Genomic DNA, 20,666 nt, shown 5'->3' on the forward strand with positions numbered 1-20,666 from the left:
CCGGAAGTAGCCGGGGCGCGCGCTGCGCAGCGGAACCAAAGTGCGGCAGCTTCTGGGCACGGATTTTAGTGGCTGTTGGAATCCGGAAACGACATCGGGGGCCTAGATGGCGGCAGCGGTGCTGGGCTGCGTCGCTAAGAGATACCCAGGCGCCTGGAGAGTGAGTGGGGCGCAGAGCCGGGGGGTTCCCTGCGCTGGTCGTAGTGGGATTGTTGGGGGCCAGTTTCTCCAAGGGTAGGAAGGGCGGCATGAGAGCGGGACCCGGGCCTGCAGCCCCTCGCCTCCCACTGCCCGGGTCGCTGCGCTCCGCTTCCCTGGTCCCTTGAGCCCTCTTCCCCCTCCGAGCTATCCTGGGCCGCACTAGGGCGGGCTGCAGCCTGATTCCCCTAGGATCGTCCCTCCAGACCGGGTCAGCCCCAGTGAGCTGCGCTGCCTGATCGCTCTCCGAGTGCGTGTCCCGGCTCTTGTGAAGGGCCCCACACACCCCTGCCGTTCTGCAGCCTCCGTTCTAGTGAAACCAGGGGTTGTGTCCTCATTTCACTAGAACTCCCGGAGCAGAAACACAGGCTTTAAAAGGTTTCAAAAGTATTTGGTTTCCTTAAGCAAGAATATGCTAAATTTCTTGGTGTCAAAGCACCCACTGATGTAATAAGTGCACAGTATTGTATCGGTTATTCTGGTTGCACAACGGGACCCTGATCCTAATTCAGTCATTATACAGGTTTATGTACAATACAGATGTTAATAATTTTCTCCTTGAATAAGTTTGACAAATCATGCCATAATTTTTTTAGACTCTGGCAAAAAGCAGCGTGGAATCCCTGACATGGACAGGATGGATTCGCCATAAATTTACTAAGTCAAGAATTCCAGCTTCAGTAAGCACAATATTTAAAGTTTTGAAAGCACATTTTGGGTTTGTTTATACCTTTAATTTTTTTAGTAAGACTAATTTGTAACAGTACTGAGCAATACCATTGTTAAACCAAAGAGAGATGCACTCAGATTCTTGTATGAAAAACCAGTGTCTGATTGTAGTCTGTTTTATTTCTGAAATAGGGCAGTCTTGAGTAATAAGCCTGTCACAATCATCTTACAAATTTGGGTCCCAGTTATACAACTGGACCTGTCTGCGCAGACCTCTGCTCTTATGTGTTCATGTATATGGTTGAAGAATCATGCCCCCAAAGGCTAGGCTATATATGATTGGAGGATCATGACCCCACACTTATTGTATCTTTCTGCAAACTGTCATGAGGAAACACTTTGAAATAATTTGAGGTTATTTGGAGATTAGCTTTTTTAATACTATGGTCATATGTTGCTGCTTTGCCCTTCTGGAAGGGAAGCTTATTAGAAATTTAGGGGGGGTTGCCACATTTTCTTTCTAGTGAAAGACCAAAATATATTTTAGGGGAATATTTTTACAGCAAGACATTGTTGGAGTCAGTAACTGTTGAAATGTTAAAAAATAAACAAACAAAAACATGCCTTTTGTGAACTACTCATTTGTAGGTATTTCAGCCACGGCCTTCAGATCATGAAAAATATGGAGGTGATCCTCAGCAGCCTCACAAACTGCATCTTGTCACTAGAATCAAAAGTGGAATAGGTCGTCCATACTGGGAAAAGAAGATAATACATGATCTTGGACTGGATAAAGTATACTTTCTAAATTACTTTATTTCATGTTTATCATGCAGATCAGTAAAGTAATTAGCCTAGAAATTTAGGGCAAAATTCTTCTCAGATCTTCACCATAGTACACTGCTTTGATATTTTTTGTCCTGTGGGACCCTGACTCTGCAAACATTTATGCATGTCCGTAACTGTACTACAGTGAGAAATCCCATTGAAATCAAAAGGACTACTCACAATAGTAAAGTTGAGCAAATAGGTAGGTATTTGCATGATTGGAGCCTAGATGTATGGATCTCCCAAGGATATTAATAGGAAATATACATTTGTAAGGAAAGCAGAAAACCAGCATTGAGACTGCTATGCATAGAAGAGAAGAACTTTGCCCGGTAGCCTTTAGTAAAGCTATATATATACACTGCTCATTAGTTCACTCTTATTTGTTGGGTCATGTTAATCGGTGCTTGTGAGTATTTGGACAGTCTGGGTGTATTAATGAAGATGTTAGAGAATCCCAAACGTTTAATAAATTTTAGCACACTTAGTCTCAGTAAGTGTGAATTTCCCAAAGTAGTTTAATTTTGTGTACCTATGTTCTTCTTTTATTGATATGTGAATACATCAGTTCCCAGAGACATAAAGTGCCTTTTCGAAGTGAGTTTGTAACATTTATTCTGCATTGTTTCTAGGCAAATCAGCCCCGAGTGCACAAAAATATCCCATCTGTGAATGGAAAACTGAAAGTCATAAAGCATCTAATAAGGTTTGTTAACTCTTCCTTTAACCAGCAACAATTAAAATAACTTGTTAGCATAGTCCATGTTTTAAACAAATTCTCTTGTCTGTAGAATACAGCCCCTGAAACTACCGCATGGAATTCCAACAGAAGAGGAAATGTCAGATACCTTACTTAAGAGCACAGGAGAATTAGTAATTCGGCGGCATCTGAAACCTGTGGAACAAAAAGCAATTAAGTCATAGTATGCACTGACTATTCTCACTTTTATAAAAAAATATTTAACCAATAAATTGGGAGTTGTGTATATTAATAAATGATTAAAATGGAACCCAGCCTGTCCATGAGTAGCATAGCTTACTGTCTCACTATAAAAGTTTTGGGGGGAAGACCTTGAAACAACTGCTTCCACAAACGCATTGTGAACATTTCCCAAAAGGCATTTTGCTAGAAGGCAGCAAATGCCACACTGGGATGCCTACCCACCATGTACAGCACTTTGCATCAAAAAAAGAACTCCTGGAAAATATGTGCAGCACAGACACAAGCAGCCAAATATGCAAGCACATGAGTGATATACAAACTTCAGCAGCTGTATGCTAACATAACTTGTGTAGACATGGCCTGAGTGTGTATACAGGGAGGCATCTATCTGTGCTTGCAAGCTACAGCTGGGAATGCCTTTCCTGGAGTCAGGCACCTTAGATGTCTAAGCTGTTGCTTGAGAGAACAGAAGTTAAGCACCTGCCTGACTCCCACAAAAATGTGTGTGTGGGGGGGTGTTAGAGGAGGAGATGGCAAGTGCCGTCCTTTGTCCCACTGTCCGAGCACTCACCCAGAATGTGGGAAACTGGTTCAGTTCCCCCTCCGCCTGACAAGGAGAAGGGATTTGAACAGGATTCCAACCTCAGGTGAGTGTTCTAACCATTGGACTATAGTCTCATTCGCTCTCTGGGCCCATTAATATTTAATACAACATAGAATGACTACAACAAGAGACCCACATCAGAATATGTCCTGTTAGTTAGGGTGCTCACTTGAAAGGTGGGAAACTCCTGTTCAAATCCTTTTTCTTCATTAGACAGAGGGGGGAATTGAACTGGGGCTTCCCTCAGCCCAGCTGAGTACCCTAACCACTGGGATCAAGGTTAATGGGAGTTTTGTCCTCCTCTGTTTTGTGTGGAGTAAGTCATGCTTAGAAAATGCCTACCCGATCAGGCCCTGATGCTGTTCCCCCATCTGTCTTCTGATTTGAGGATCGCACTGAGGCTTAGGCATGAGATAGGCATCACTATGCAGGCCCAGAGGCAAAAACGAGGTTCCTAGGGAACTTTTCAAGTGAAAATTTACTCAGTGAGTGAGTTTAGGCACCTACAGAGTTAGTTGGCAGCTCAGTGGGGATTTTGTGGATTGCAAGTGGTACCCACATTTGGTATTTAGGCATCTAAATTCCTTTGTGGAGCTGAGCCACCATCCCTTCTCAAGATGAATTATTGGGCTGGAGTCATTTCACCATGTCCATTGTGGATTTTTTTGGGGGTGCAGCTGGTAGCCACACCCTACAATAAAAGCTGAGTTAAAGAGCAATAAGACAATTTAGATAAACCCAAATTTTGTTTAAACAGGGCTTTATCAAGATACCTGAAAAATGACTCACTACATATGGGAACCCAAACTTATATTTACCTTTAAGAAGAAATGAAAGTCCTGAAAGTTCCATTTCTGTGTTCCTTTTTGGGTACACTTACTACTACCAGATTGTCTGGCAGTTAGAGCCCATAGTGTTTGCAGCCTTTGATAAAGTTCTGTTAAACTATGTGGATTCTTTAATTGAACACAGAACAGGTAAAGAATAATAATGTTGACTACACAAGAGGTGCTTTAGTGCAAAGCTCTCAGAGAGCTGTTCTGAACCTTTTTCAACTTGAACCCCCAAACCATACACTCTTGCCTTTGACCTCACCCCCAAGCCACCAACTTTTCTCTACTATGACTCCACTACATAACCCAGAGTCTCTTGGGCTGTTTCAGCCAAAACATCCCAAAAAGCATACATAACCTGGTAATTGTTTTTTAAAGTTTATTGTGCCTGCTTTAAACAAAGGGGACACTTATATTCAATGCTTATAAATTTGATGTCATTTAAAAAAATGCTAACTATATGTTCTTACTAAAAATTATGTATTGATCATTCTATGAATGTGTGTGTGTGTGTATGTATGTATATATACAGTAAACATTTACTGCAACAGTTTTGCATTTGGTAGGTTCTAATAATTTGGTTATTAGAGTTAAGACTTCCAATTTTAATAACCTAATATAATCTAACCTAATCTAGTATAATTAATGTATAATTTTTCATTTTTAGAAATTATTTCTAACCTAAACTAAAAGCCTCTTGGAGTCCTTGACTTATTTTTCTATTTCCAAGATTTATATAGGAAAAGAAGTATTTTTTAAATCACTCTTTGACCACACTACTTTTAGAAACTGTTCTGTATACAAGTGCTAGTTTCCAAATCCCTTTCTCTCCAAAAACTGGGCTCTTGCAATAACATCATTGCCGTAGTCATTATTTGTTATCCATTCTGTCATTGCTCTGGACACTTTTAGGTCCTGCATTATATGCAGAAATTGAACCTGAAATGAAAAAATAGATATACTTAAAAGAAACTTGTTTCTTTTTTAAGAAATAAAACTAAAGCCCCCGCAACAAAAATGCACCTCAGAAGCTTGTTCTTTCGGTGTGGAGTTCCCTTTTGTTCTATAAACACCTTTGGCAAAGTGGAACCCTAACAGCACTTCCAAGTCAGATGGCAAAGGGCTCCCAGCTATGCAACAGTAAATATTAACTGGCCTTACAAGCTTTGTACACTTCACACTGTTGTCATGATATTAATTTAAAAGGTGTCTTGTAATATATCACTTGCAAGCTAATAACATGCTGGTCATTAATATAACTGTGAAATGTATGTAACAAAGCTGTATGATAGTATGGATAATCTCAGACTATTTTATGGAGTCTGTAAACAGACAAAGGAGGCAGTCTGTATCTAAAAAGGTATCATGTGAAGCATAGACACCGACTCCATGGGTGCTCTGTGGATAGAACACCCATGGAAAAAAATAGTGGGTGGTCAGCACACACCAGCCACAGCTGTTTGGCCGGTCCTGCTGATCAGCTGGTTGGCGGAAGTAGGGGGCAGAGCAGGTGTGAAAAGAGGCAGAGTGAGGGCGGTGCCTTAGGGGAAAGGCGGGGACAGGAAGAGATGGAGTGAGGGTGGGGCCTTGGGGGAAGGGGCAAAGTGGGGCGGGGCCTCAGGGAAGAGTGGAGGTGGAGCACCCACTCGGAAAAATGAAAGTCGGTGCCTGTGATGTGAAGTATATGAAAACTGGTAAGATGCTGGTCCTGAAAATAATTGCATGGTGTACTACTGGGTGTATAAATGTGTGCTGGAAATATGTTCTTAAAATGTGTTTGGCAGACGGTGCATAAAGCCCAGCTTCCCCTAGACAAAATAATTTGTATTTACATGTCTGACCAGCTTGATCACCAAGAACAATGAAAAGTATATTTACATAGAAGGTAAACGAAGCTAGCAAGTAGAGGAGATAACCGCTGAATGATCATGACAGGGAATGGAGTCTGCGCCCCCAGGAAGCCTTCCTGGCTCTTGAAACAGACAAAAAACATTGGGGAAATACACAGGGGGTAAAGAGACATTCAAGTCACCCATCATCTGGGAAAACAAAGAAGCTGTCGCTTTATATTGATAAAGCATAACATGTCTAGTCACATGTTTGGGTCCTGATGCTGCTATCAGCTTGGCCTGGGCAGACTCCTGTGGAATCCCACTGAAGTCATCGGGGCCCTTGTCTCACAGAGTGAGTAATAGGGTCAGGGCCTAAGACCTGGGAAGCTGCTAGTGTGCTGACATGGCATTAGGGAATAAAGGCATAAGCAGGCAGTATTTCTTTGTTTAATAAATAAGTTGCCATATTTTTCCCTTCCCTATTGCTTGTAAGAATTGATAAGGCCTGCAGCTGCATGAGAAATGTAGTTGTTTAATGAATACCCTTTGTGTAAAAGAAGGTAAAAGTAGTATTATCTCCCCCTCCCTTCTTTCCCAGCTACACAAGTGAGCCCTGGATCATGGCCCCTTCCTCCCTCCCCTGAGAACTGCTCGTGGCCCCTTCCTCCCTCCCCTGAGAACCGCTGATTCGGGAAAGTTGTAGCAACAAATTACTGCAAAGAAATGTATTTTCAAGGAAAAAACGCCTGTATAACATGTATAATGCTGCGAACAATAGATAGATAGGAGTGGGTATACTAATAATATGGGTGTTCCTATTACTTAATAAGGGTTTTGGGGGTGTTATAATGGATGTAGGAGTTTACATAACTAACAAAAAGAGTATGTTGTAACTAATCCAGTGCTTATTTGACAATTGGGTTGAGGGGAATAAGTATCGCAGTAAAGAAGCCTGTACTCAAATCCACCTCTGGGTCAACCTGCTCCTTCTTCTAACGCGTGTGTGTATATATATATATATATATATATATATATATATACACTATTATATATACACACACACAAACCAAGTCACAACAGATCAGTTCATTTTGGATATCTATAAAATAGATCAGGGTAGAATAGCATTACTAGTTTAAGCAGTCAAATGAGACAGGACTAATTTGTTTACCTATCCCTGAACTTTGGGGAGGGACAAAAGGTGTCAACATTTTGGCCTAGTCAGCTTGGTGAGGTTGCATCTCCATAACAAATTTTAATCAGGATATAGCTAGGTCGGGGACAAGTGGCTGGAAAGAGCCCTTCGTCTTTTTTTTTTTTTTTTTTTTTTTTTTTTGTAGTGTAATTGGCTCACATTATGACTTGTTTTTAAACTCAGCCATCTAAGTAACTAATTTTATAAGGTGGGATGTTTTCCAGCTTATGTATCTCATACTTGACCTTTATTCTAAGCCTATGAAGTGTTTTGAAGTGGATAGTTTCATACCTTTCAGCTGCTGTTCCGGTGTACACTGTGGGAATTTTTTCTTTATTGCCTTTACATTATCACATCGCTTCTCGGCTCTCTCTGAGCTGAGGGGTGAAAACATTATCTACTATCTGCTCTTTGCTGTCCCATGTACCAACAGGGTTATGGGATAGTTTATCAACCTAGAAGATAAAAACAAAAGTCATAGCATGAAAAGGACTATTTTTTTAACTAGGATTCTTCATTTCTTTTAAACGCATATAGCTTTTATTACATTTTTTTCTGCTCTTTTTTCTGTGGGTCTAATGTTCACATCTTTCTTTGCCTGTAGTGAGTTAGTGACTGATGCAGAGACACAAACGAGGGGAGGGGAGGGGTGATGGCTTTTGTAAAAGTTCAGGTCATAATGTGGAAAGGAAAAATTCTGGAACCTTACTGATTAGGATATAACTCAGCAAATAGAATAGACCAAGCATATAGAAGTTAATAATGGTTCAGGCTTTTCCCTGCCTTCTATCCCATTGATTTCAGTGGGGTTGCATGGTACATACAGGAGAATTTCAGTAGGTATATTTTAACATAGCTGCAGCTGGAGGGTCGGAGCTTAGCTAAAAATAATATCTTACAAAGGGCTAATATCCCTCAACAGAACCACAGAATAGGATCAGTCAATTAGAAACCCAGCCTGCCCCCAGTGGACTCTGGGAAGCAGACCATGGCTATAGTACAATGCACTCAGTCCAAGCCCCGACCACAACCTTCATCTTTCCCCTCTACTGTGATATGGGAGCAGGGTCAGGGTAGATCTCTTATGCCAGCTTTGCCCTGGTCAGTGTGGCCCACAGCACGAGGGTGTTCTTCAGGGAAGGGCAGTTTTCAGGGGCATTTTAAAGCCTTTTAGGCTTCCAGAGCAGCATAAAACTATTTTAGGGTATGTCTACACAGCAACTAGACCCCCGTGACTGGCCCATGCTAGCCGACTCAGGCTTGTGTGGCTTGGGCTGCGGGACTGTTTCATTGCAGTGTAGACTGCTGGGCTCAGGCTCAAGCCTGAACCCTGGGACCCTTCCACCTCGCAGGGTCCTAGAGCTGGGCTCCAGCCCGAGCCCCAAAGTCTACACTGCAATGAAACAGACCCGCAGCCGAGCACCGCAGCCCAGAGTCAGCTGGCACCAACCAGCCGCGGGTGTCTAATTGCTGTGTAGACATATCCTAAGTATAACTGAGAATCAGGCCTAGTGTGTTTCACATAAATGCTTTTCAACAAATCTTGAAACTAGTATGACGTGTCTGTCAACACCATTTACTTTGCTTTTTACTATATTTTCTGTCCCCTACCCTTTATCTGCCTTTGTCTTAGAATGTACTGTCTTTAGGACAGGATTGTCTTCCTCTGTGTTTAAAATGACTAGCCCTTTTGGGGTGTCAATGCAAAATACATTATAACAACTGGCTCATTCATAGTTATGAGATTATAAATGGGAGGAATTAGCCAGACAGTGATCTTCCCATGATGACACACTCCAGGTTTTGGTAATTGTCATAACTATAAAGGGAAGGGTAACAACCCTCCTGTGTACAATACTGTAAAATCCCTCCTGGCCAGAGACACCAAAATCCTTTTACCTGTAAAGGGTTAAGAAGCTCAGGTAACCTGGCTGACACCTGACCCACAGGACCAATAAGGGGACAAGATACTTTCAAATCTTGGTGGGGAAAGGCACTTGTTTGTGTTCTCTGTTTTGGGTGTGTTCGCTCTTGGGACTAAGAGGGACCGGACATCAATCCAGGCTCTCCAAATCTTTCAGAACAAGTCTCTCATATTTCAAACTTGTAAGTAACAGCCAGGCAAGGCGTGTTAGTTTTATCTTTGTTTTCTCAACTTGTAAATGTTCCTTTTGCTAGAGGGTTTACCTCTGTTTGCTGTAACTTTGAACTGAAGGCTACAGGGGGGTCCTCTGGGCTCTTTGAATCTGATTACCCTGTAAAGTTATTTTCCATCCTGATTTTACAGAGATGATTTTTACCTTTTTCTTTAATTAAAATTCTTCTTTTAAGAAAGTGATTGATTTTTCATTGTTTTAAGATTTAAGGTTTTTGGATCTGTGTTCACCAGGACTAATTGGTGAGGGTATACTCTCAAGCCTACCCAGAAAAAGGGGGGTAAGTGTAGGAGCTGGATTTTAAAATGTACTATGAGAATTAATGTATAATTTGATTTCATCCTGTCAGCCACCCTTTTTGAATAGCAGAAAGGAATGACAGACCAGAACAATCCTTATGACTAATTATGGTCATCCTTTTGTTTTAGAATAAGTTATAAAGCTACTATGGTTTCCTATATGTATTACAAATTAGGAAGTAAGAGACAGGATTCTCTATTGTGTCTATGTTAAGTAGCTTAGAGGAACATTGGAGGCCTGGGTCTCAATGTAAATTGGCTTGGTTATTGATTGTAAAACTTAGCAAGGTTTAAGTTGCAATGCCCTTTTGCTCAATATAAAATACTACTGTATGTATTCTCAATCTGTTTGTGTGAATGAGGAATGTATGCATTAGAAAAAGATAAGGTGTGAAGGCCATTGTTATAGCCAGAGTCGAGGAAGAAGGAGTGAAGAAACTTAAAGGACATCAAAGAATCATCAACACGCATGCATAAGGAAGAGCAGATTGACGACCCTGAGGTAAAGGCTGGCACCCCTAAAGACAATTGATTAAATCGGAACAAAGAACAGGATGACCCTCTCGGAGGTGTATTGGAATGTTTACACCAATTAAGAAGTAACAGGTCACAAAGTGACACAGCAAAATCCATAGGCTTCAACAGAGAAGAAATCCTATAAGAACAGGGTGCTTTGCCATAGGACTTTGGGTTCGTCTTGCCACACTCCAGGAGCATCGGATCGCGACCGATAGAACCCCGCTCCCCTCTGCGACCAATCTGGCTGGCCACTAGATTGGACTGGTAACTATAAACATCACTGCAGGAGAGAGTGTGTGTGTGTGCGTGCGTGTGTGTCTAAAAAGCATATGCTAACTGTGGTATTCTCAATAAACACTGTGTATTTACCTTCCTCTATAAAGATCCCGTGTGCTTTGTATGAGCATAACATAAGGACTTGGGGGGAGGAATTAGTCTCAAATCTGCCCAGGAAAGGGGGAGTTAGAGACTTGGGAAATATTTGGGGAAAGGCAGAGTTCCAAGTGGCTCTCCCCTAAGATTTGGAACACACTTGGTGGTGGCAGCTTACTGTTAACCTAAGCTGCTAATTAAGCTTTGCGGGCTTTCATGCAGGTTCTCACATCTGTACCCTAACGTTCAGAGTGGGGAGGGAACCTTGACAGTAGTAGTGAGGATTACCCTGCAAAGAGAGCCCCAGTCATTTTTTAGGATTCTTTTATGAGGAGGATGAGGAGCTGGCTATGTTTTTAAATTTACTGACTAATACCTGCATCAAACCAAATCCATTTCCCCTGTCACCCCTGCCATCTTTTAGGGCATTTCCAGCATGAGACTCTCGAGACATGATAGCGCCAGTCAAAGATGGAGGTATGCACTTTCATGCAGTGTAATTGTAGCTGTGTTGGTCCCAGCATATTAGAGAGACAAGCTGGGTCAGGTAATATCTTTTATTGGACCAACTTCTGTTGGTGAGAGAGACAAGCTTTCGAGCTGCACAGGCATGTCCATGCATGACTCAGTTTTTAACCAGCCAAGACACATTCCTGGGAAAGCTCAGATGTGGATTGGCATCTTCCAGTTCATTGTTGGCTTAAGTGGTTCTTTATTGGGCACTTAATTTGCACTTTTCTCAAGAAGCTGACCAAATGCTCTACTAGGCTAGTTAGAAATCAAGCAAGTATACAGTCAATATTCCTAACTTCAAGTACAAAATGATACATGCACACAAATAGGAGGAATGTATTCAGTAGATCATAACCTTTACATAGATATGTTACATGGCATATGTAGCTGTAGTAGGGTCGCGCCGGGGCTCTACCCTCCAAGACTGAGGGGTGCCACACCGGCTCACTATAGCGCAGACAGTCAAAGCTCAGGTCTCTTTACACAGGGGCTGAGCGGCCCGCAGTTCAGGGAGCTCAGGCCCTTAGGCAGGGGCTGAGCGCTAATCAACAGTTTAAGCAGGCCCGGGCCCTGGATCAGGGTGGAGCACAAACAGTCACAGCTCAAGCCCTTTGGGGCAGGGGTTGAGCAGACAAGCAGTTAAGATAAGCCCAGGCTCCTACACCTGAGCGTTGGGTGAGGGGGAAGCCTGCCACCCATGAGCAGGGTGGCAGGAGGGAACACAGGCCCACCCACTCCACTGCGTTCCAGCCCGCTGCCCTAGCAGCTGTTACTACCGCTGCTGGTCAGTGGGGTATCCTGGCCGAAACACACTGACATCGGCTCACAAGTCTCTGCAGCCTGACTGGGGTCAGCTACTCCCGGGCTACTTCTGTGTTCCCCCTCGGGGCCTACCTCGTTGGCGACGCCGGGCTCGGACCAGTCCAGCAGCATCGGTTCCTCCGATGCGGGGCTTGGGGGCAGGTCCGGCGGCTCTCCACCAGGGTCGCTGGCATGGGGCAGGCTTGTCCTGTCCTCCTCGGGTTAGCGGGCCCGGGGCAGTCTGGTCCAGTCCTCCTCGGGGTAGCGGGCCCGGGGCAGGTGTGTCCAGTCCTCCTCGGGGTAGCTGGCCCGGGGCAGGTGTGTCCAGTCCTCCTCGGGGTACCTGGCGAGAGGTAGGCTCGACCGGTGCGGCAGGGTAGCAGGCGGCTCGCAGCCTGTGGCTGTCTCCCAAGCGGGAGCTTGGCCCAGGACATCTGTTCTCTCTGCCGGCCTGGGCTCCACTGAGCAATGCCGGCGGGCTTTTATACTTCCGGATCGGGGCCGTGACCTCGGAGGGGCGGGTCCCGGACCCAGTGGCTCCGCCCACGCTGGGGTTGGAGGAAGCTCGGCCCTATCGGAGACACAGTGCTGCCACACCGGCTCACTACAGTAGCATAAAACATATTCTAGTTATGTCATATATACATTCATAAGCATATTCCATAAAGCCTTATGGGGTACACCATCACAAAGACTTCCCTGTTTCTTCTAGTGCATATTTATACATTCTAAACTTTGTCCCTCTCTTTTCTCATGGCATCATAGTTTGATGGCAGCAAAGTAAGTTTACTCACCTGGATCAACTTTTTCAGATTTTAAATAATATGAAGAGCACATAGTGTCATAACATTCAAAGATCACATTTTATAAATATCTGCAATTTTGCCATTACCTCCATGCCAAAGCCAGCCAGGAAAACATACAGCAACCCACATACAGAGAAATCCATACCCAAGATTGCAAATTAGCTTAAAAGACACAGAAAAGCAGGTAGGTCTCAAAGACAAATTGCAATCCTCTGTGCAGCTCTGAAAGGAAAAAAAATAGTGTGGATGTGACTAAAAAGAAAAATTCTATTCAGAATTTCAGAGCACCATAGAAAATGACTCCTGAGCGCACACGTGCTGGCTTCCTTCTTGCTCTGGGGGTGCTCAATCCCCACTCAGCCCCAGACCCCGTCCCTACTCCACCCCTTCCACCAAGCCTCCACCCCCGCCCCACCTCCTCCCGCCCCCGCTCTGCCCTGGGCCCCACCCCCACTCCACCTCTTACCCCAAGGCCCCACCCTGCCCTACCTGTTCCTGCCCAGTTCTGTCCCCTCCCACGAGTGCGCCCTGTCCCCGCTCCTGTCACACCCCAATGGCCCCTTCCCTCAGGGAGTCCCCAGGGAAGGCAGATCAGCATTGTATGTGCCTAATGCTGTTGCAAGCATCGCAAAGCATTTTGGGGAGGGTCAAAAGTGTGTGAGTGGGGAATAGAAGATTCCTTTACAGGAATACGAGAGGCCAAGAGAGGGGGGGGAGAGAGAGAAAGAAAGAAAGAAGCAGAGAGCAGGTTAACTTGGCACTTTAGCTAGCTCTGTGTGAAGATAAGACGCTGGCCCAGGCCCAAGGTCATGGGCTCGATGAGAAATCTACAGACAAAATATCTACAGCTGCCCAGTCGTGAGAAGAGGAGAACTAAGTGGAGCAGAGCTGCAAAGATACCAGTGAAAACAGAGCGAATGAGGTGGCGACAGTGAAGGCCAACAGAAGGGAAAACAAATTCTCCAGAGCCGGTGTGTTTTGGGCAACCAAGGCAGCCACGGCAAGCCGATTGGGACTGGTACAAAGAGCACCAGGCACAGAGGGCCCTGGATGACGACACCCCCAGAGAAACACAGGACTTAAAAACCCTCCTGAGAGCTGGAGCAATTTAGAGAACTCAGCAGATTCTTGGATGACCTGGGCACCGGACAGCACTCCCCGTCCACCCCCCCGCCCCGCCTTCTTCTGACGTTACACCTAGACTTGGCCAGTCTGGGTCGTGCTTGGTGTGAGTATGAAAATGGTTAGGGTTTGGGGCTTGTGGCATTAATGCTTTCTTCCTTCCTTTGAGTGACGTGGAAGCATTTCCAGCACTCTCCGCTGTTATTTTATTATTTTATCAATAAAGCTTTAAAATCTAGACACTTGATGCGTTTCATCATCTCCTCCCCAAACCATCCTGCGGCATCAGCCTGATCACTTGACGCTCCAGGCAGATTGGTAACAAAAATCTGTCACACTCCTCATCCTCCCTCCAGCCCCTCCTGCATGCTGTGGAACAGCTGATTGCGGTGTGTAGGAGGTGCTGGGATGGGAGAGGGGGAGCTGTCTGCCAGTGGGTGCTAAGCACTCGCTATTTTTTTCCGTGGGTGTCTCCTGATCTGAGATAGAGAAACTGAAAAAAAATTGAATAAAAGACAAAGGAGAAGAAGAGGGAAACTGGAAGAGGGTCATGTAACTTTTGGTGTTAAAGATGAACAGCAAAGAAGAAAAACAGGTTTGTGCCCAATTTTTGCTACTTTATGATTATAAAGAAGGCTCAACATATTTCTAAAGTTTTTTTTTGTTTGGTTATGTTTTTTTACATAAGAAATTCAGATCCAGCCTAGCCTGGAAGATTTTATGCTAACTGGAGAACTAGTGAAATGGTGACCTGCAAGAGCAGAGAGTGAAAGCTGAGCAGTTGAGGCTTGACATCATTTTTAGACAGCTGTTTTAAAATGTTGAGTTTTTATTTTGTTATTATTCTCTAAAGCACCTATATACCTTCAATGCTTAATGAACATTTTGGATAAGGGAAGTTTTTCTTAAAGATTGAACCTTAAGACTTCCTAGAAGTCCTCCAATTAAAGTTGGGGAAGATCAAATGGCAAACGGCATTCCTGATACTTCTCAGGTATAATAATAATGATTAATAATTATATCAGAAGAAAAAAAACTTAAGACCGTAAAACGAATTCTTTCGGGCTCTCTTTATATGTCATGAAGAATGGTATGAGCCTAATTTTTTCTTACAAATTCTTCATAGTCACCTTTAAAATGCCTCAGAGCTGCATTCATTTTTTAAAAAGTTGCCCATGGCAGGGTCCCAGGAAACACACTGCCAGATTTGGAATTTAAAATTGCCAGGAAAAATTCAGTGATCCTGCTTTCTTTCCTACCTCCATTTAATTCTGACTCATCTGTAAAGCCATCAGAGGTCCACACCTCTCTGAGTGTTATGTGCTTCTCATCTACTGCTTCTATACTTTCTTCCATTCATCCTTTTATTCTAGTCCTTTTTTTTAATCTATACAAGAGAGGCCTGTGTTGAAGCCCTGACTTGGGGCCCCATCAACTGGCACCATGGCACCTAATCTGTTTTACTTACATAGGGCAAAATTCTACTGTTGCAGCCACACACGCTTCTCTCTGAAAAGTGATTAATGTGAGGCTTTTATATTTAGGCCTGCCTTCTTGAGTTCTGACAGCACAATTTCCAAGTGTTCTTTGTGATCAGCCCAGATGGTGCTGAACACTGCAATGTCATGTCCATATGCTCTTGCACAGTTCTGTAAACCATTTAACACTAGGTGACCAGCCTCTGGAAGGCTGCCCCAGCATTAATTAAACCAAATTGTAACATTGTGAATTCATAGAGTCCTTTATCAGTGATGAAAGCGGATTTTTTCTGTGCATTCTCATCCAAAGCAATCTGCCAATAACCTCGAGTTAAATCAAAATAAATGAGATATTTAGCTTTGCTTAAAATGTCAAGCATATCCTCATTTCTAGGCAGAGGATATACATCTGGTACTGTAACAGAACTGAGTTTTCTATACTCAACATAAAACCTTACAGGGTGGTCTTTCTTAGGGACCAAGACCACAGGAGTTGCCCAGGACTCTTTAATTACTCCCAGGTCTAACATGCTTTATATTTCTGCACAAATTTGTTCTTGTACCTTGCCAGTGTCCCTGTAAGGTCTTCTGGGAGGTGGCTGTTGACCTTTTGTAATGACCTTATGAGTTAGCAAGTGTGTCTTCCCTGGCTTGTTAGAAAACACATCTTTGTATTTTTGCATCAATCATAACACCTCTGCCTTTTAAACTGGTGTTAACTCACTGCATAAATCAATGCTTTCCAGAGTTGAGTCACTTTGATATTCAGCCATCAAATCAATGAGGTGATGTGCCTCAGTTTCCCCTTCTACACAGCAGGTCTTCCCTGGCTTCCCTGCTGTGATAGATGTTAAATCTGTTTACCCGTACTAGTTGTGAAACAGCATTACCATCAGGCTGTTTAACATGATATGTATCTTCATTTACTACTTCTATGACCTCAAAGCATCCTTCCCAAGTATTTTACATTTCGTTCCTTTTCACAGGGCTTAACACCAATACCAAGTCTCCTATTACAAAAGAGCATTTACAAGTATTTTTGTCATACCACACATTTTGTTTAGATTGACTGTCTTTGAGGTTAGTTTGAACAATACCCATCATGTCTTTTAATTTTGTCTGGAACCTCGGCACATATTCAGTCACTGGCTCTTCCTTTACTTCAGTGTTCCCTTCCCAGGAGTCTCCAATGAGATCTAGGGGTCCCCTCACTTTCCTTCCATATAGGAAAGCAAATAGGGAGAACACCATTGATTCTTGGGATACCTCCCTGTAAGCAAAGAGCAGGAATGGTAACAATTTGTCCTATTTCTAACCCCTTTTATTTGCATACATTCCCAGCATGGATTTTAGGGTCCCATTGAATCTTTCCACCAAACCTTTGTTTCTGGGTGGTATGGGGCAGTTTTAAGTTGTTTCATCACACAAAACTTCCATAGCTCGCTGAATAGCTGTCACATGACATTTGATCCACGATACGATAAAATCCTCTTTGGGAAAACCAGTTCTGCTAAAGATAATGAGAAGGGCTCTTGATACAGTTTCTGCTTCAATGTTAGACAGAGCTACTGCTTCAGGAAATCTAGTGGCAAAATCCACCAGTGATGGTGGGTGGGCACAATCAATTGCTTATAGGGCTGCCCAGGGCTTTTGTTCTTTCCCAAAGGGGCCTCCCTAAGCAATTTCCCATCTTCTTCAAAAAACCTCTCTCCATTTTCCCTTCCTGGGACCCCCTCTTGGACACACTTCCTTATGCTCTTTAGAGTGGTATTTTCCCTTTGCTCATCTGCAAAATGCTGACAGATGACAACTGGAAAAGCTTCTTCAGTTACAGGCATCACCTCCCCTGTCCCTGGTCCTGAGGGTGTATTGCCTTTATCCACCGTGCAGGAGTTAGCCTCAGGCCCCCCCCCCCGCCACTGCCCCACACACACCTGAAGACACTGTTTCCTTCTGCTGCAGAAGAGTCAGAGACCTTCTCTATTTCCCTCAGCAGTTTTGGGATTTTACCACTCTCCTCTGGGATCCCAGCACAATAGCCCCTTTTGCTGCAAGTTACCACATTAACAGCCTTAGCCACTTGAAAAAAATCATTCCCAACAAGCATTTCAGCAGAGATATTGTCCACCACCCCCACAGTCAAATCACTTTCTAAACCTTCTCATTCCACATGCACTTTAGGTAAAGGCACAGGAATCCTAGATCTTCCTATTAACACAAGCTCTGCCATTTGACCAGGTAAAATATCAGTCTCTTGGACCACATTCTGCTTAACCAGAGAAATCTGTGCACTGGAATCTCTCCAGCCTATGCACTCCCTATCATTGATCCTGACAACCTTAATATGTTCCCTATCTGGCTCTGCAGGGCCAGTCCCCACAAAACTTGTCGTGCAAACTGCAGGTGTTTCTGTGCTAATGACAGCTACATTCACATGGACTGGATGGGGCTTAATTTCTTTCAGCTTAGGGCACAGATTCCTCAGTTGCACAGTGGAGTTACTCTGGTAACACCTCTTTGGGCCTTCCTCCTTCACATGAGGTTTGTGGTGGAGATTGCCAGGAGACAAATAATTTTGTAGTGGTGAGTTCTTAGGCATCAAACTGCTCGTTTTTCCCCACAGGTGAAATGGGATTCCCCCCTTTACACTGGATTTCTGCCCCTCATTCTGTACTCATTGGACAACTGGGCTTGCTCAAAGGCATCAGCCAGTGTAGCCATTTCTGCTACAGATTTATCCCACAGGTCTTGAAAAAACGGTAAGCATAAGGATATAGACTGTCACAACACCTTTCATTTGGGCCAAACAAATCTCGGTTACACCTGTGACCTGGAGTGCTTACAAGGTGAGTCTACTGCAGACTTTTGTTTTCAAGAATCTTTACATGAAAGTCAGAGGACACTACTGAAAAAACGTAAGCTGTTTGATATTTCTGCTCATGGTAAATGCACAGATGAAAATAGCTTGGTGAGTAGGAAAAAAGGAATATGGATATTTTTCAGGTATTTCTTGCAACACCACTAGGAAACATCATTACACATATTTCTGTAAATCTGAAAATAGACACAAATGCTCATGTTTAACTTTAGATGAAAGTTTTGACAATGGAGGCTAATGGTATGAGAAAATCATGTGTGATTGGACGGATGGAATCTAACAGGCTATATTCTGAGTTTAATAATGATCAGTAATGTTACCTTTTAGGTTATTTTTGTAACATATGTTTATGAAGCCCACAATGATCACTTGGGTTTTCAGGAACATGGAATATTATGAGTTTTCTAGCAGGACAGTGAGATTGAGGGAGGTCTATATGCCAACATGAATTGTTTCTTTTCTATTGGTAGTAAAGTAGTCTTTCCACTGATGGCAATGGACATTGATTCAGACCCTTGCACTCCTAAATTAATTGACCAGATTTTCAAAAGTGCTCCTTATCCCGTCAGTCCCCTGAACACTGGGAGCTAGTGGATTCTGAATGCACTCCAGAAAAAGTGCTCAACTACAGATATTGAAATCAAAAGAGTGTGAGACATGCTGTACTAGATAGAACTAAGGTCTTCTCAAGTAGTTTATCACTCCTTTTCATTTCATGAGGTGTTAAGGCCTTTGACAGCAGAGAAAAAGCCATAATCTCATGTAGCACAATTTGTTTTCATTCAATTCCCTTAGAAGTTTGTTGATCTGCTTTAAATATTGTTCTCCTTGTGACAGGACCCACTGCTCCTGCCTCTGTTCCAGTCCACAAACTGCTCAGAGCCCCTTCTGCTGGTCAAACAGCTTGTGTAGTTTCTTTACAATGTGAGTTCCTACCACTTTCATACTCTATACAGCTCTGCTCCAACAACCGTGAGAAGCCCACCAGCTCCTGCAACAAGCAGGGAAGAATTATCTCTTTCCCCCACTCCACTTCTTTCCTGTGCCTATTTGTAGCCTCTATTGGCTTAATTAGTCTTCTAGCTCTCCTACCGTCACAAATTAGGCACAGCCCTGTTTAAACAGCTCCATTCTGCTTTGTTTGATTGGAGCTGCCCTGACCAGAGCACTGGCTCAGTTGTTCTTGCCTAGCACTCTGTCACAGTCATTATCCAACTTTTGCTAAGGTGCAATTGAACAGATGCTGATTATTTGAGTCTTGCTTCATTTCCTAGTCTTTGGTGGCCATGAAGCTGGGAATGGGCAACAGGAGATGGATCACTTGATGATTACATGTTCTGTTCATTCCTACTGAAGCACCTAGCATTGGCCACTGTCAGAAGACAGGATACTGGGCTAGATAGACCTTTGGTCTGACCCACTATGGCCGTTCTTATGTTCCTAATGAGATTTTTTTATTCAATTTCCATTTGAATAGTTCTGATTTGATTGAAATCCTTAATCCCAGGCTCTAGGCATTTCTATGATTAATGAGGGAGGGATACCTCAGTGGTTTGAGCATTGGCCTGCTAAACCCAGGCTTGTGAGTTCAATCCTTGAGAGGGCCATTTAGGGATCTGGGGCAAAAATCTGTCTGGGGATTGGTCCTGCTTTGATCTGGGGGTTGGACTAGAACACCTCCTGAGGTCCTTTCCAACCCTGATATTCTATGAAAGTACATGCAGATAAAACCCCCTCATACAATAAATTGACAGATGCTTGTTGTGCTGCAATGAAAAAATAAATTGTCAAACCAAATCACAAAGTTTGGAAATACAGGCTTCCTTCTTTGAAGAGACTACTTTTTATTTCTTAAGACAATGACCAATATTGAAATTTGCAGATGTTTAAAATTTGGAAGGCAGAAGACTAATGATAGCTAGACAGAGCAGCTTTAATAACTCAGAAATAATCAGATGTGGTAGAATATTATTAATATTCCCATCACTATTTCTTTTGGTATGATACAATGTTTAACTACCTGTAGAATTTAAAAATCTGGTGCCTGAGACTGCAAACCCTTATTTAAGCAAGTCTTCCTACTGCTGACAATGGGCTATTTGCATTATTAAGGTTTTGCAGTTTCAGCTTCTAATCTCCCCCAAATATATAGTATCTCTCCTGAACACCTGAATGATTATTGTAAGAGCCACAATGTATCTGAAAAGCAGAGAATTCCCAGATTCAGTATCCGTTTCTCTTATAATACTTGGCTCGTGCAACAACATCATTGGCATAGTCATTGTGGGTTGTGCCAATATTCATGTTTGGATAGGTCTGGACGTTTCCTAGTCCTGCATTATAGGCAGAAATCCCACCTGGAAAGAAACACCAAAATAGCTAATGAAGACTTAAAAGAAAAACAAACCACCATTCCAGACAGAGCTGTCTCGTTTTTATCTAGTGTGTTTAAAACAAAAAAATTGGGAGTGGGTGAACTGCTTTATTACAGTGTGCAGACTTAACTACGGGTGTGTGAACAGTTTGCATAAATTCCTGAATTCACCCAAAAATCAGAGGGAATTTGGGATTTGACATAAACAAATGACTGTAGCTTAGTGGTGAACCTTCAGTATGCATT

General features: G+C 43.2%; 1 protein-coding gene across 1 annotated transcript; it reads left to right on the forward strand.

Moving 5' to 3' along the window:
• On the forward strand, positions 1–4,628 carry MRPL30 (mitochondrial ribosomal protein L30). Its single transcript, XM_008167373.4, has 5 exons — positions 1–160; positions 795–878; positions 1,516–1,662; positions 2,328–2,401; positions 2,487–4,628. The coding sequence occupies exons 1-5, from the start codon at positions 107–109 to the stop codon at positions 2,617–2,619; spliced, it is 492 nt and encodes a 163-aa protein (XP_008165595.2). The 5' UTR covers positions 1–106; the 3' UTR covers positions 2,620–4,628.
• Positions 4,629–20,666: the final 16,038 nt, after the last annotated feature.

This window comes from Chrysemys picta, chromosome 1 (assembly GCF_011386835.1).
Source record: "Chrysemys picta bellii isolate R12L10 chromosome 1, ASM1138683v2, whole genome shotgun sequence".
In the NCBI taxonomy this organism is placed as follows: domain Eukaryota; kingdom Metazoa; phylum Chordata; order Testudines; family Emydidae; genus Chrysemys; species Chrysemys picta.